General features: G+C 38.9%; 1 protein-coding gene across 1 annotated transcript; it reads left to right on the plus strand.

Annotated features, from left to right (window-relative positions):
* The first annotated feature begins 2,547 nt into the window (after positions 1 to 2,547).
* On the plus strand, positions 2,548 to 4,212 carry LOC133294101 (uncharacterized). The gene is made up of 3 exons (XM_061492760.1): positions 2,548 to 2,618; positions 3,468 to 3,599; positions 3,933 to 4,212. The coding sequence occupies exons 1-3, from the start codon at positions 2,548 to 2,550 to the stop codon at positions 4,210 to 4,212; spliced, it is 483 nt and encodes a 160-aa protein (XP_061348744.1).
* The last annotated feature ends 11,723 nt before the right edge of the window (positions 4,213 to 15,935 follow it).

Below are 15,935 nucleotides of genomic sequence, written 5' to 3' on the forward strand. Positions count from 1 at the left end.
AAATGATTCTGCTGAGAGTTTGACTTTGCCCATATAATATTGTTGCTCCGTCTAGATTATTGTTGTTTTGGACTTTTGCGAACACAACAGCAAAATTGAAATAAACTAAATAGCATTCGTTCCATGAGGATATTGAAATCATTTAGAAAGCATAAAGTAAAAAATTGACAATTTGAAAATGAAAAATAAAATAATTTTATTTGGTTCAATTCATGTAGTTGTTGTAGCTCGTGTAATTGCTGGAGAGGTGAACTCGGTTTTTGTTTATTTATTTTACGTCGGCTGTCTGATTGATTGAAAAAATATATAGTGTATATTGGAGATTTACAAATAGTTTCTTAATTGAAAATATTAAAAAGACAAATTAATTTTAATTTAAAAGAAAAGGAGATTTTTTTCTTCTTCATAAATCATTCCCATTACCCATGGATGTCAATTAATCCGGATACAAGTCGGACAGAATCTTAAGGAGGATACTGTTCTCCATACTAATTTTTTTAAAAAAATAAAATAAAATTGTGGCACATGTTACCTTAGTCCTCCAACTCATGAGAATATAAACTTTATAGTTATTATTTTCATAAGTTTTAATACATCCGATCTTTTAATAGTCACATTTATTTACATGCAAAAGTTAATTATGGTCAAACAATCTTGGTTCTCTCTGTTGAGATAACATCCCTATATGTTCACGTTCAAACTTCACCTATAATAATGATAATTAAAGTTATTATTTAAAGATATCACTCACTCAAATTTCTCTTCAGAAGAATTATTCAAGTTTTCTAATCATTTTACAACTGTTTTCATTTTTTAACATAGAGGTGGACAAGACTCTTTATTTTCTTCTAAAATCTTCCTTACTAACCAGATATGTAGCATTTATTAGGGTGATTATTCAAACATAACTATGCATCAACAAATGCAATATATGCTCAACCACCAATTATTAAAGAGAAACACACTCCAACACTCTCCATCAATTAAAACCTAATTCAGACCTTTTTGGCTTTAATTGTCACATATTATCATTAACAAACTTAAACTTAAATCTTAAACACAACATGTATCAGGGTAGAAGCGGATTAGGTCGGATTAGTTCAGATCAAAAAAAATTTGGATTGAATAAGTCTGACACGCTTCCTAGACATAACATTTGAGCTTGATATGTTTAGCTGACATTTTTTTAAGCTTAACCTATAAAAATATGGGATTTATTAATCTTCTTTAATAAAAGATAGTTTACATCATGCCATACAAACAAATTACCTGGGTCCAATAATTTTTTAAGAATAAAAAAATAAAGAAAGAATAGCACAATTTTTTATGCCTCACTAGCATAAGATTATTGTTTCCTGTAAAAGGAGATAATTTAAACCCTAAAAATATTTAACACCTTTCTAGTTTATAAATATGTTAACAAGTTTAGAATTTCATATAGAATAACAGATCACCAAAGCCTTTAAATGGACTAACAAGTAACAAATATATAATTTCAATAAAAAATTAATTTAATAATAATAATATATTATATATGTTTATTTAAAATAAGTGAACTTTAAAATTGTATAAGGTTAACGGAAAGCTTACTTTTAACTAAATTATTCTTGTAAAATACGTTGACCAAAATTCTTTATGGGCTGAGTCTTTCATGTAACAAGATAGCTTTATCATCTCCCGCAGATACAAAAACATGGTGGGATTCACCATGATTTTTTTTTAAAAAAAAAATTAAACAAATTTTTTTTAAGTCAGCCGCGTAAGAAAACACTTCTCCTGTAATAGAAAAAGTGTTTTTCCCAATTTTTATTAAACAAACTAGAACAGGTCAATAGGAACCTGACCAATACCACCCGTAATTCCAAGCCATACATTCTTGCTAGATAAAACATAGATAGATAAGTGGAGATTTAATAAATGAGAATTGAAATATGGATATCATGCTCTTTTTTTGTTATACCTTGTGCTGACTTAATTTTACTAGAAAGTAGAGACAATGAAAATTGAATTCGTAATCTTATAATCACAAAAGCTTATTACGAATCAGGCAAAATATGAATTTTTATAGATATGAAATTAATCTCAAGTGAAACCAAGTAACAATTATCAAATTCTCTTATTAATTTGTCTGTCCTATACTTTATATTATCACTTGAGCCAATCCTCAATTCGATATTTTGGGTCTATCTAATTATCACTTACTTACTTAATTATCAAACGCGTTGTTTAATGTGCGGTTGTTGGGTAAACTCTTCCTACATCCAATCTAGAAACCACAAGTAGTTGAATATTATACAAAAATCAAAATTTGTGGAATTATACGCTAACTTCATGCCTAAACAATGACCTATTACCATCCTTTTTTGTTTTCATTCATTGACTGATCAGTTTGGAGTCATCTTATTATATCGAATAGCTCATGTTGACATTTCAAACATTTTTTCAGTTCACGCTATATACTTCATGTGTCTTGAATATATGTGACAAAGTGTCCCTTTTGTTGATGTTTGTTCCGGGTTTATACATTCGGGTATTGATAGCCACAAAATGCGGTTAGAGGAACCCGGGTTTTACCCAGATGGTTATCCAGTCAATTCAAATAGTGGAACCCAAGGTAGGTCCTACCACGATTACATGATGATATTAATAACTACCCACGTTTAGAATAACTACCTATATAAGGGCTATATATACCAAGAATAATAGCCTAAGAAAGACAGATTTGAACCATACCATATCCATATTGATGTTCGTCCAGAACAATGTTAAATCCTACACATATTCAAATTCAGATTTCAGAAATTTGACTTCTAGTTTCGCACGCTACAACAGTCAAATTTAGTGGAACCTTTGTCCAAGAATCGTTACAACTCTGTTAGAACTGTTTCATCATCAAATAGAACGTCTCCCCAAGATACTTTGTTGCAAGTATACCTTTCTCTCCACGCATTGATTTTAAAACAATGTTAAATTATTCCATATGACCTCATAGTTTGACTAAATTTTTAAAGGGAAATATGTCTCTCCAGCCACTGCAAAGACACTGTTCCGTACAGCAGTCACATGCTTTTTAGGATACGGTTCCGTATCGTGAAAAGCATGTGTCGGTTACAGATAACTACTCTGCAGCAACAAGAGATTAAGGGTGTGCATGACAATCATTTTGTTCCTGTCACTGTTTCTGAAAAGAAACAAATCTTTTCTATTTCTGTGCCTTGAAACAATTTTTGAGAAAAAAAATTTGTTTGATAACATGTTTTATTTTTATTCCGAGAATAAGAATTGTGTTTGATAACACAACGAATAATAGAATAAAAAATAATTCTAATTAAGCATAAATTTTTTTTTGGATAATCACTTTTCTTTTCATATGGTGTGGTGGTGGAGGTGGCGGCGGAGGCAGTGGTAATGGTGGCGGTTGTAGTAGTGGCGTCGTGGTGGTTAAGTTGATGGTATGGTGGTGGCAGCGGTGGCAGTAGTGGTGGAGATGGTGGTAGTGGTAAAGGTGGCGGTGGTGGTGGTGGCGACGATAGTAGTGGTGGTAGTGACTGCAGTGGCTGTGACGATGGTGATGGTGAAGACATGGTGGCGGCGGTGTAGTGGTGGCGGTAATGGCGATGACGGTAGTAGTGGTGGCGGTAATGGCGATGACGGTAGTAGTGGTGGCATCGTGGTGGTGATGGCAGTGACTACGATGATGGTAGTGGTGGTTGGGGATGGTTGTAGTGATAATGGTGGTGATGATGATGGTAGTGGTGGTGGAGTTGATGATGGTGATGGTGGCTGTGATGTAGAGGTGGCGGTGGTGACAGCAGTGGCCGCAACGATGGTGGTGATAATGGTGGCGATGGTGGTAGTGGCAGTATAGGTGGTGATGGTGATGACATGGTGGTGGCCGTGGCGATGGTGTAGTGGTGGTAACGGTGGCATAGTGGCGGCGGCGACAACGGTAGTGGTGGTGGTGGCGACGACAGTTGCTGCGACAATGGTGTTGATGATGACATGGTTGTGGCGGTGGCGGCAGTAGTGGTAATGATGGTGGCGGTGGCAGCGATGGTAGTGGTGGTGGTGACAGAAGTGGCTGCGACGAAGGTGATGGTGATGAAATGGTGGCGGTGGTGTAGTGGTGGCGGTAATGGTGGCAGCGGCGACGATGACGTTAGTAGTGGTGGTGGCGGGAGTGGCTACAATGATGGTGGTGGTGGTTGGTGACGGTGATAGTGATAATGGTGGTGACGGTGACGGTGATGGTGGTGGTGGTGGTGGTGGTGATGTGGAGGTGGTGGTGGTACGACGATAGTGGCGGTGGTCGTGTCGGGATGGTGGTGGCGGTGGTGAAGATAGTAGTGGTGGATAGTAATTGTGAGAGATAAGTATTTCTCATTTTGTGCCCGGGAACAAAAAAAAAATTTTGATTTTTTTTTTCTGTTTCTTAACACAAAATTAAATCGATTCATCCCGAGAAAAAAAAAATTGATTTTGTCAAACGAGTTTTCTATCCAATTTTTTTCACGAAAGCAGAATTAAAAAAAAAATGATTACGAAAATATTATCATGCACGCCCTAATAGAACCCATTTTTAAATATATCTTTATAGTTTAAGAGTTTATTATTAGGTTCTCGATTTTAAAAACAATTATGAGTAAATCCTTACAATTTAGCAGAGTTTTCAATTAAGTCCATATTAAATATAAAATTTTGCAACTAAGTCCTAAAATATGAACCAGCAACATATAATGACCTGTATTATTTATTTAAATTCAGAAAAAATTAAATTTTGAATAATAAATTCACTTATCCAATCAATTTCAACCTTTTGGGAAATTTTCATAATTTATCTTTGCTCCGTTTTCTCTTTCCTCTCATCTAAAGGTGGGTATAATTCGATCCAAATCGTTTTTTTTTTTTCTGAATCAAATCAATTGGTTTAAATAGATTCGGTTCAAAGATTCAAAAACCCATTTATTTTTTGGTTTAAATAGATTCTCTTCCCTACGTTTATTTTTCCCAAACATATTTGGAACCAACTTATGATCATCAAAATCAGTTTATGATTTATATCTGGTTCCGAACCAGTTTAAAATTGTTCGGATATGCAAATCAGTTCTACATCAATTTTGAACCGGTTGTGACGATTTGAGTTAAAACAAATCAGTTTGATTCTTCTGATTTTCCAAACCAGTATTATTTAATTTTTAAACTGTCTTATAAAACTAATGCAATCGTTGGCTAGTTTTGGAAATGTTTCTTAAAATGCATTAAAAAATCATAAGTACTAGACTGGAAAGAAGGCTCGAAAACATCATCGCCAACCATTTAAAAATAAAAAAAAACCAAAATGTTATTTGAAGGAGATGGGGGCTTAAAGACCCAACTACAAAGACATATCTCTAATTTATAATGCTTAGCTACCCAATTAGCCGTTGGCATTTCTATTCATCCACACCACTCATGGGGTATTGTTATTATCCAGTTTTTCTTTTAGGTACCGATCCTCATGCATCAAGCTTAATATAGAAGGCCAAAAGAAAAACAACACGTACAATATGCTCAATGCTTTATCAGATATCCTTTAATATGTTATCATTTATTTTTTGGAGAGATATGTCATTGGATATCTACTTTTTTTCTTTTTTCTTTTTGGTATGCTGGATATCCACTTTATTTGTTGGTTACAATTATAATTGTTTTGTGTTTACTATGTATAAGTATAACTAGGAACTAATAAATGTTTAAAAACAAAGGTACATAGATTGACGCGTAGCCCCACGTGCGCGTTTTTTTTCCTGTCTGATAGGGTTTGCTCGATGTTTTGGTAAAATGGAGATCGATGACGATGGTCAACATGCATTGAAGGAGGAGGATGCAACGAAGGGTGTGAGAAGCAGGACTGCTGCTGAAGAGGATGGTGCTTCTCGGAGTGGGAAGAAATCCAAAGGAACCGAGATGGAGGGTTCGGTGATGGATGAGGTCATGAAAGAAGGAGCGAACACGGAGGCTGGTTTATCCTCTCCGATTCGATCGATTCCTGAAGTGAAGATGACGGAGACCAAAGGGGGTTCTCGTGTTAAGGTTGTGTCCTATAAGGACAAGCTACTCCGATTGAACGGCGATGGCGGTCAATCGGACAACGAGGAAGAGCACTGGATCGCCAAACATAAGTGTGAGGAGGAGGAAACAGCTCTTTTGGAGGGGCTTGGCCATGAGGAGGTGGAGGATCCCCTCTGTCCAAGGTATGTGTTCTCCGCGGAGGAGCATCGGCAGGACTGTGAGAAGTGGCGTAAATCCTTGATCATCAAGATGCTTGGCAAAAGATTGGGAGCCAGATTCCTCATTGCAAGGCTTCAAAGGCTCTGGAACCTGGTAGGTTCCTTCGAAACTATTGATTTAGACAATGGTTTTCTTCTGCTGAGGTTCCAAGAGGATGGCGATTATAGGTTCGTTTTGGAGGAAGGTCCCTGGATCGTTAATGATCATTACGTGGTCGTCCAACGCTGGAGGCCACTATTTGATTCTTATGATGACAGTGTGACGAAGATGGCTGTGTGGCTGAGAATCCCTGGATTGCCTATGGAGTTGTACACGGTGAGACATTTGTGGCGCATTGTAACATGTTTGGCCGGACCATTAAAGTGGACAAAAACTCATTAAGGAAAAATGAATTCGGGGAAGCCATAACTGATAGGGGAAAGTTTGCTAGGATCTGCATTGAGATTGATCTGAGAAGGAGCTTCCTATCCAAGTTTTGGATAGGTAACAGGGTGTTGCATGTAGGATACGAGGGACTCCATCTGATTTGTTTTAAGTGTGGTCTATATGGCCATAGGAAAGACCAATGCCCAGAGGTCCAAGCATCGGGGGTCCAGCAGGGATCTGAGGTCAGTACTCAGGGGAGGGAGGAGATTGTCAAGGTGGCAGAGGATGTGAAGGAGGTGAAGCAGGTGGAGGATTTCGGGAGTTGGATGGTGGTTCAGAGGAAGCCAAGGAGTAGAAAACTGAAGGCTAAACCTGTGACTCTGAAAGTGGAGACTGGGAATGAGCAGAAGCCTCATAGTCAAGGAGCTCCTGGTCCAAGTACAGTGGTTACTCCTAGAATGGAGGAAGTGAAGGACATAGGAGTGGAGTATCAGAGTATTGGTAATGAGGCTAGTCATGGTTCTGGGGATTCAGATATTAACATGTTATCAGTTAATGAGCCAGTCATTGTGACTCAAGGAGGAGGGAGTGCTAGCACTGGTCAGCAGAAGAAGCTTAATTCTCCTAAGAGGGGAACTAGAGGGAGTACTCCTAGGGAGGGTAAGGACCGTGGCAAAGTAGGAGGGAAACCATATTCGAAGAAGTCTGGAGCTGAGAACATCCCTCCTAGTCCGGGTTCAGATGGCCAGATCAAAGGGGTGAATAAAAACAGAGGGAAACCCATGGCTAGCTCGGATGGGATGAACAAGATTAGTAGTGCTTCTACCAGTATTGCTAAGAGGGACCAGGGTGGGGATCCTTTGTTGAGGTTGGACCCGGGACTTTCTGGACAGATTGGGAAAGTGGGGATTCCTGTCAAGTTGGTGGGGGGGCCTAATGTCCACCAGGTATGTTGATTCTCTTTAGGGGTTTCCCCTTGTACAGTCTGTTATTTTTAGCTTTCATGTCTGTTTTAGCTTGGAACTGTAGAGGAGTGGGGAAGAGTGGGTTCCCTTCTCTGGTTAGAGATTTAAAATTCAGGTTCAAAGTCAGTATTTTGGTTTTGATGGAGGTTAAGATTGGTGGTTCTAGAGGTGAGGAGATTGCAAGGAAGTTGGGTTTCTCTAATTTCTTTAGGCAGGATCCGGTTGGTTTCTCTGGTGGGATCTGGGTTCTTTGGGACAATAATGTAGTGGAGGTGGAGGTGTTAAAGACTCACCACCAGGTTGTACATACTCGGGTGAGGTACCTAGGAGTGGGGAAAGTTAGCTTCATTTCTTTTGTGTATGGGAGTCCAAGAAGATTGGAGAGGATGACTCTTTGGCTGGAGTTAGAGGCCATTAGCTTAGAGTTCCCTGGTCTTTGGCATGTATTGGGAGATTTTAACTCCATTTTAAAGGCAGAAGAGAAAAAAGGAGGTAGAGAGGTCTGCTGGAGGAGCATCTCTGAGATGCAGCAGTGTCTCATCAACTGCAGTGTTGATGATATGGGTTATAAGGGCCCTGACTTTACTTGGAAACGTGGGAGACTGCATGAGAGGTTGGACAGAGCTTGTTCCAATGAGGCATGGAACATTGAGTGGCCTAATTGCTTTATTTCTCATTTGCCTTTTTTTAATTCTGATCACAGGCCTATTCTCTTGTGTAATGAGGGGAAAGTCAAGCCTAGGGAGCACACTAGAGGATTTAAATTCTTGGCAGCCTGGTTAACAGATCATAGTTTCAATGAGTTGGTTAAAAGAAGCTGGGAGGAGGATGGTAATTGGTTGCATGCTAGGGACCAATTTGAGAAGGATGCTAAGATCTGGCACCAGAATGTGTTCAAGGAGAATATGAGGAGGAAAAACAGACTATACTCAAGGTTGAATGGTTTGGATTCTTACAAGTATGGTAGGTATGACCATAATACAGAACTGTTGCAAAAGGAGCTTTGGAGGGAACTTCAGGCCATTTTGGTGAGGGAAGAGCTGATCTGGTTCCAGAGATCAAGGAATCAGTGGTTGAAATATGGAGATAAGAATTTCAGGTTTTTTCACTCATCCACAATTGCTAGGAGGAGGCATAATAGGATTGTGACTCTGAAGAATGAACAAGGGGAGTGGATTGCTGATTCTGATATGCTGGTAAATATGGCTACTTCATTTTACCAAGGCTTGTTCAGTATTGAGGAAGAAAGGGATGGAGTGTTCCCTATCCAGAATGGCTTCCCGGTGTTAACTGATGCAGAGATGAGAGTCCTTGCTATTAGGCCAAACAGGGAGGAAATAAGGAAGACTGTATTTAGAATGGGGAAATTCAAATCCCCTGGCCCTGATGGTCTAAGTGCTGTGCTTTTCCAAAGCCAGTGGAATGTTGTTGGTGGGTCAGTTTGTCAGCTTGTGGAGGATATTTTTTGCTCTCCTGAGAAGGTGAGGGACATCAATGGTACATTTCTTTGTTTGATTCCCAAAAAGGACAGCCCTGAGAATATGAAAGATTTTAGACCCATTAGCTTATGCAATGTGGTTTATAAGATCATCACAAAGATCATTGCTGGAAGGTTGAAGGATTTAATGCCTCGGATTGTGTCTCCCAATCAGTGTAGTTTTATAATGGGAAGACAAGGTACTGACAATATTATTATTGCCCAAGAAGTTATTCATTCTATGAGACTTAGGAAGGGTAGGAAGGGCTGGATGATGATAAAAGTGGATTTGGAGAAAGCCTATGATAGGCTTGATTGGAGTTTTGTGGTTGAAACCTTGAAGGACATTGGGCTTCCTGATTCTCTGGTGCAACTAATTTTTAGCTGTATTTCCACAGCCTCCATGAGATTGCTATGGAATGGAGTGGCCACTAAGGAAATAATTCCAGGAATGGGCATTAGGCAAGGGGATCCTATCTCCCCTTACCTGTTCGTTCTCTGCATGGAGAAACTAGCTCAGCTAATTCATATGGCAGTGGAGACAAAAGCCTGGAAGCCTATTGTGTTAAGGAAAAATGCTCCACCTATATTTCATCTGCTTTTTGCAGATGATATCATCTTGTGTGTTGAAGCCAGCTTGGAGCAAGCGCATGTGAAAAATTAGGTGTTAAGGGTCTTTTCTGATGCTTCTGGACAGAAAATCAGTAAGGAGAAGACCAGAGTGTTCTTTTCTAAGAATGTAAGCTTGGGGAGGGCTAAGGAAATTAGTGAATCTCTTGGCATTGGGATTACCCCAGACCTGGGTAAGTATCTTAGAGTTCCTCTTTTTCATAAAAGAGTAACTAAAAACACCTTCAGAAATGTTTTGGATAGAGTACAGGGAAGATTGTCTAGGTGGAACCAATCCTCTCTAACTCTGGCTGGCCATGCAACTTTGGCCAAATCAGTCCTTGAGTCCTTGCCAGTGTACCAAATGCAAGCTGCTGTCCTGCCTAAGGGAATCTGCAATGAAGTGGAAAAACTGACTAGGAGTTTCTTGTGGGGCTCCTCAAGAGGCCAAACGAAAACACACTTGGTTAGTTGGAAGAAAGTGTGCACCTCTAAAAAGGAGGGGGGTTTGGGTTTCAGGAATCAATCTCTGGTTAATAAGGCATTTTCCATGAAGCTTGGTTTCAACCTCATAGCCAACAAGGACAGCATGTGGGTGAAAGTTTTATGCAGTAAGTATAAGTTTGGTGAGGGTTTTAGCCCTGTACTAAAGAGAGGAAGCATGGAGTCCAATGTCTGGAAAGGGATTTGGAGTGTGTGGGATCAAGTTATTGATGGCTCAAGGGTAAGTATTGGAGATGGTTCTAGCTCTTCATTCTGGTTTGATAGATGGGTACCTAGAGTTGGGAGATTGGTTGACCATGCTTTAGCTGATATTCCCGAGGAGAGCTTAAATTGGAGGGTGATTGATTGTGTCCATAGAGGTGATTGGGATTGGGGCAAATTTAATAATTCTCTTAGCAAGGAGGCTCTGGTTGCTGTTGGTAATGTTAGTCCTCCATCTCATATGGCTGGTAAGGATAAGTTGTTCTGGACCCTTTCTAGCTGTGGATCCTTCAAGGTTGGCTCTGCTTACAGATCTTTATCCTGTCAGGGCATGAATGTCTCTTCTAAAAGCTGGGACACGGTTTGGAAGTGGGAGGGACCACAAAGAGTCAAGCTCTTTCTATGGCTGCTATCTGGGAACAAGCTCCTTACCAATGCAGAGAGATACCGTAGGCATATGTCTGCTGTTGATTTATGTCCTAGATGTAACATGGCTGGGGAAGATGTTGATCATGTGTTTAGGAGCTGCCAATGGAGTCAAGATGTGTGGAGCTACTGGATAGAAAAAAATGAGTTGCCAGACTTTCTGATGGAAGACTTGTAGTTTTGGTTAGATAATAGTCTTAACAGAAAAGAAAGGAACAGGGCTTGGAGACTGAAATTTGGAGTAATTTGCTGGCTTATTTGGAAGCATAGGAATGATCTGGTCTTTAGTGGGAAGCATTCATTCCCCCACGAGATCTTTTCACAAGCCTCTTTGTTTGTGTCAAATATAAAAGTGGTTGAAAGCATCTTAACTATTGCAGGTCTGTCTGTTGACAGTCACGATAAGATCATGATCTGTTGGAGGCCACCCCCTGTTGGGTGGATCAAAATTAATACTGATGGGTCATTCTCAGGTAATGGAGGCAGCTCATCTTGTGGTGGTGTTGTTAGAGATGAGGAAAGGGGATGGATTATGGGCTTCTCTAAGAGGGTACGTCCTGTTTCTATATTGATGGCTGAATTGTGGGGTATCTTGGTTGGATTGGATTGGGCTTGGGAGCATGGATTTAAACAGGTGTTGCTGGAAAGTGATTCGATGTTGGCTTTGAATATTGTGAGTGAGGGTTGTGTATCCTCTCATCCCTGTTATTCGTTGGTGTCCAGGATCTGCTTGATGATAGCTAAGGAATGGAAGGTAGTTACAAGCCATGTATATAGAGAAGGAAATCAGGTGGCTGATAGGATGGCCACTGTTGGAAGCCATGCTGATTGGAGCACACACTGGTATAGCAGCGTTCCTGTTGGTTGTGAGGAGCTATTCCTAGAGGATAATAGAGGCACATTGATGCCTAGATACGTAGCTGTGTAATTTTTCTTTCCTTTATATACAAAAAAAAAAAAACAAAGGTACATAAAAAAAGGTAGGTTAATTGTATGAAAGAAGTTAACTTTGGAGGAACAAAAAATGAATATCAAGATCACATGTGATATGAGACTCGTATGCACAAATCTTGTTTTATATAACGGCATTAGATTATATTAGATATTAATTTTAAATCTAATTATCCTAATATCTATAATTAAGGGAAAAATATCCTCTTAAACGACAATCATTTTAGTTAAAATTGGTTTTTTTATTTAATATTTAAATTAAAAAAATTTCTCAGTGTCTACCTATAACACCTCACATTTCTAAATCATATATTAATATATTAAATGAGGATTAAAGGGATGGATTAGCGAAAATCCTGAAAATTAGACTAAAATACAAAGAAAGGGTAAAACAGTAAATAGCCAAACACACAACCCAATGAAGGTAAAATTAAGTAGAAGGTCTGAAATGATGAAAATAACCCTGGAAATAGATTCAGAACGAAAAATTGAGTGGTTAGGCAAGTTTCAGAAAATTCAGTGAATAGTGTTTTACTAGGTAAAAATATCGCGGTACGATTGCTCCGTAAAACGTGCCGATTGAGTTTTGAGCTCTAGATTTTGAATACAAGTTATAAATGGTGTATAGGAATAGGAAATATGATTTCTGATGAAAGTTGACGGAAATTAGTAAGTTTGGGGAAGCGTGCCTACGGCTCGCGTAACAGCTTAAAACAACATTTTATCCAAACGACTGGAAAACTCAGGATTCATCTGATCAAGGGAAATTAAAGGACAATGGTTAATGTTAAAAATTAGAGTTTCTAAATAGGTTATGAATTTATGGACGTTTAGTGGAATCAGAGGGAAATTCGAATTAGTTTGAAATCGCGTGAGGTGGCGGTGGGAGCCACCCCACATAAATCACTTAAGCCACATGACAAACCACTATTCATGATCATCTTCTTTCTCCCTTTCTCTCACCAAACCCGAGCCATCACCCCCTCCATGGCCAAATTTGCTTGAAACTTCACTCTCCCCTAACTCCATCAAATCTTAATCAAATCAAGTGATTTTTATCTTGAAATTTGTTGGAAACCACCTCCTAAACACATTAGTGGTAGTCTTAAGCTATGAAACCCACTAGATTTTGAGAAAACCTCCCCCCAAACCCGCGGCCCTTTGTGTTAGATTTTTGTTCATGGTGTTGTTTGGAGCTCCAATGGTTTAGTATGATGTGGAGGAGCTCTATACCAACCTTTTAAGTAAGTTTCATCACATTTTAATGGTTTGATTCATTGATTTAGTTTCATGAACCCTAAAGTGGTTTTAGTTGATTTGTGTAGTTAGAGAGCTCAAGTTAAAATTGTGTATTAGATGATTATGTCTTAGAATGATGTGTTGGAGCTATAAATGCAATAAAAATTATTGGTGAAAAATATGTTCATAACTTAGGAAATTTTGGATGATGCCATGACTTTGTGTTTTGGATTGTTGTTGGGATTGTGTAAGTGAGTTGTTGTATGGTTGTATGATGTAATAATGGGATTGTAGGAGGTGTGGAATAGTTGAATTGAATTGAATCACCCTTGGTGATGGCCTAGGTACAATTCAGCCTTATGTGGAATCATAGGGATGTGATGTTGTAAAAATTATTTGGATGATGTGTTGTGTGATAAATGGTAACTAGAAGGGTTTTGTGATGGTTGGAAGGTTGGAAAATCAATGGAAAAATATTGGATATTGTGGAATTGTGTAATTGAACCTAGAGCAAATTAATTGACAAAATGATGTTTGAATGATGTAGGATGCAAATTGGCACCTAAAATGTCATTGAGGTAGCCTTGAGATGCTTCATGGTTTACCGTGGAGAATTTGTAAATTAACACTCATTTGGCCGAACCTCACTAGGTGGGAGGAGGAGAATTTGTCGTTTTGTGAATTTGATGGTTTACCGTGTTCTGACGATCCGTAGGTTGCCGTACGTGGATTTGAACCCCGAACCGTGAGCTCGGTTGGTTTCCTTTGGTCCCGGACCAAAGGGATTGTGGTGAGTATTTTAAATCATGCGTTTATGCTTGAGAATTAGCATGTAATTGGTGAATGAGAGTTGATTGGGAATGTCCTCTGTGTAGGCATTCTGGTTGTGTACCTAGCTTGGAAAAGATATTGCAGTGGAGCTGCAGGAGAGGATTATACAGGTAACATCTTGGTACTGGGGTTTGATCCCCTTGTGTGTTCCACCATGCCCGTTGAGGGTGATGGTGGAAAGTGTATGTAAGTAATATAGGATAACATGTTCATGCATATAGTATGTGTATTGGTACATAGGATGTACCGTGTCTCTGGCCAGTAGACTGTTTGCCTTCGGGCGTTGCGGACTTCCACTGGATAGGTCTCAGTGAGGGAGTTCCAGTTGACTTGGGGTCGTGATGTGTGATCCGGATAGGAGCACACTAGGAAGTCTCGGGTGGTTATGGATGGAGGGTGCCTTGGTTTGATGTTCTGGGAACACGCCTTGGTTTGAAACCCGTAGGCTTATATGCCAAGCCAATAGGCTGGACGTTGCGTGGTTTTGGCATCGACTATTCCATCTTCGTCATATTTTGTATCCCTATGCTCCCTTATTTCTCTAAATCCCTTGTTTTAACCCGTTTTTGGATGTTATGTTATGTTATTTATATGCATCAAAGTGAATCATTGGGCTGAGTATTGTCCAGAACCTCTGAGTTACTGAGATATATTCGTATATCTTATCCCGCTTTGGAGGCTTTATTTCAGGAAGTAGCAGTGGTGCTGGAGCGGTGGGCAAGAAGCCCGTAGGGTGATTGGACGTAGGATTGTCATTTTGCATTTTGTTGGCCATTGGGCCTAAGCTAGACTTAGGTCATGAACAATGCATATGATTAGGAGAATTATTATCATTTTGTTCATGATGTATATTTTGTCTTGAGTACCATGTTTATTTTGGGTTATGTATTATGTTATTTGAAGATTATGATTTGTAAGTGTAATATGTCAGTTGGAAGAATTGTAATTTGTACATGAATTGATGTAACCAAGGCATATGGAATATGATGAAAGGGCAATAGGCCTATTCTAGGATTGATTTATGTTTGATGATGTAAAGAATGCATACAAATGAATTATGGTAATTGAAATATGCTAAGTTTGAAAATACAAGTAAAGTGATGGAAATTGTGTAAATTGATATAAACTGTGATGGGTTGAAAGAGCCCCAAGACATTGCTGGTCCTTGTGTGTGCCACCCAAAGATTATTAGGTACAATTTGAGGTCATAGAACACTATTGCAAATTTGGGGATTATTGGAAAAATAAAATTAACTCTAGCGAATTTTCTAAAAATTGGCAGAATTTAGGCCAACTTTGGGAGAGTATATCTCCCTCCACAGATGTCCGATAAGGACATGCCATACGCCGTTTTGAAGCTTGGGATGTTATCTATCTCGTGTAAAATTTTGAGGAAATTTTGGGTTGGGAGTCGGCCTGTAGAAGGCAGAGAACACGGACTGCCCATGTTGCCACTGCACATGTGGCAGTTCTGGACCGAGTTTGGAAAAATTATTCCTCCTTCTTCTCTTGTTCAAATTAAGTGTAAGATATGTCAAATTGAAGCTTGACGTGTCTAGTTATTTGTATAAAAATTTGAGAGCAATTTATTGAGTGGATTTTCCAGAATAATTGATTGATCAGTGAAGGATGTTTGAAGCTGTTTTGGGGTTGGCTGGCGGATTTGTTTGTCCAACTTCAAACGGCGATATCTGGGGCAAACGAGAACTTTATGACTCGTGTGATAGCTTCCTAGAAAGGTAATTGAGTCTAGAATAATATACTAAAAGATGGGAGGCTTGTCGTATGTGGTTTGTCCGCAGAAAATTAAATACCGAACCATGTTCGGATAGGTAGAAAACGTAAAAGTGAGATTTTAGCTAAGTGAGTTTATTGGAACCCCTTAGTGACTTGAGAGATGTAATATATGTTATAAAAGTAGTTTAAATAATTATTCCGTAAAGAATTTACAGTTACGGTCACAACTTTTATTTATTACGCTTTTTATGGTTTTAAATGTTCGCGTAATAAACGGAAAAAGTTTACTCGCATTTTTATAATTAAATTGCTATGATTGTAACTGCGCTTAATATCATAATTAATGTTAACAATACCGA

Source organism: Gastrolobium bilobum, unplaced genomic scaffold (assembly GCF_033153095.1).
Source record: "Gastrolobium bilobum isolate Gb01-03AN ecotype WA unplaced genomic scaffold, APGP_CSIRO_Gbil_v1 utg32655, whole genome shotgun sequence".
Lineage (NCBI taxonomy): Eukaryota > Viridiplantae > Streptophyta > Magnoliopsida > Fabales > Fabaceae > Gastrolobium > Gastrolobium bilobum.

Excerpts from the sequence above, each read along its gene's own strand:
- LOC133294101 (XM_061492760.1), top strand. The coding sequence starts at position 2,548 with ATGCGGTTAGAGGAACCCGGGTTTTACCCAGATGGTTATCCAGTCAAT. Across the intron at positions 2,619-3,467 it reads AATAGTGGAACCCAAGGTAG|CGGTGGCAGTAGTGGTGGAG; the intron begins GTCCTACCACGA and ends TGGTGGTGGCAG. Across the intron at positions 3,600-3,932 it reads GACATGGTGGCGGCGGTGTA|TGGCGGCGGCGACAACGGTA; the intron begins GTGGTGGCGGTA and ends ACGGTGGCATAG.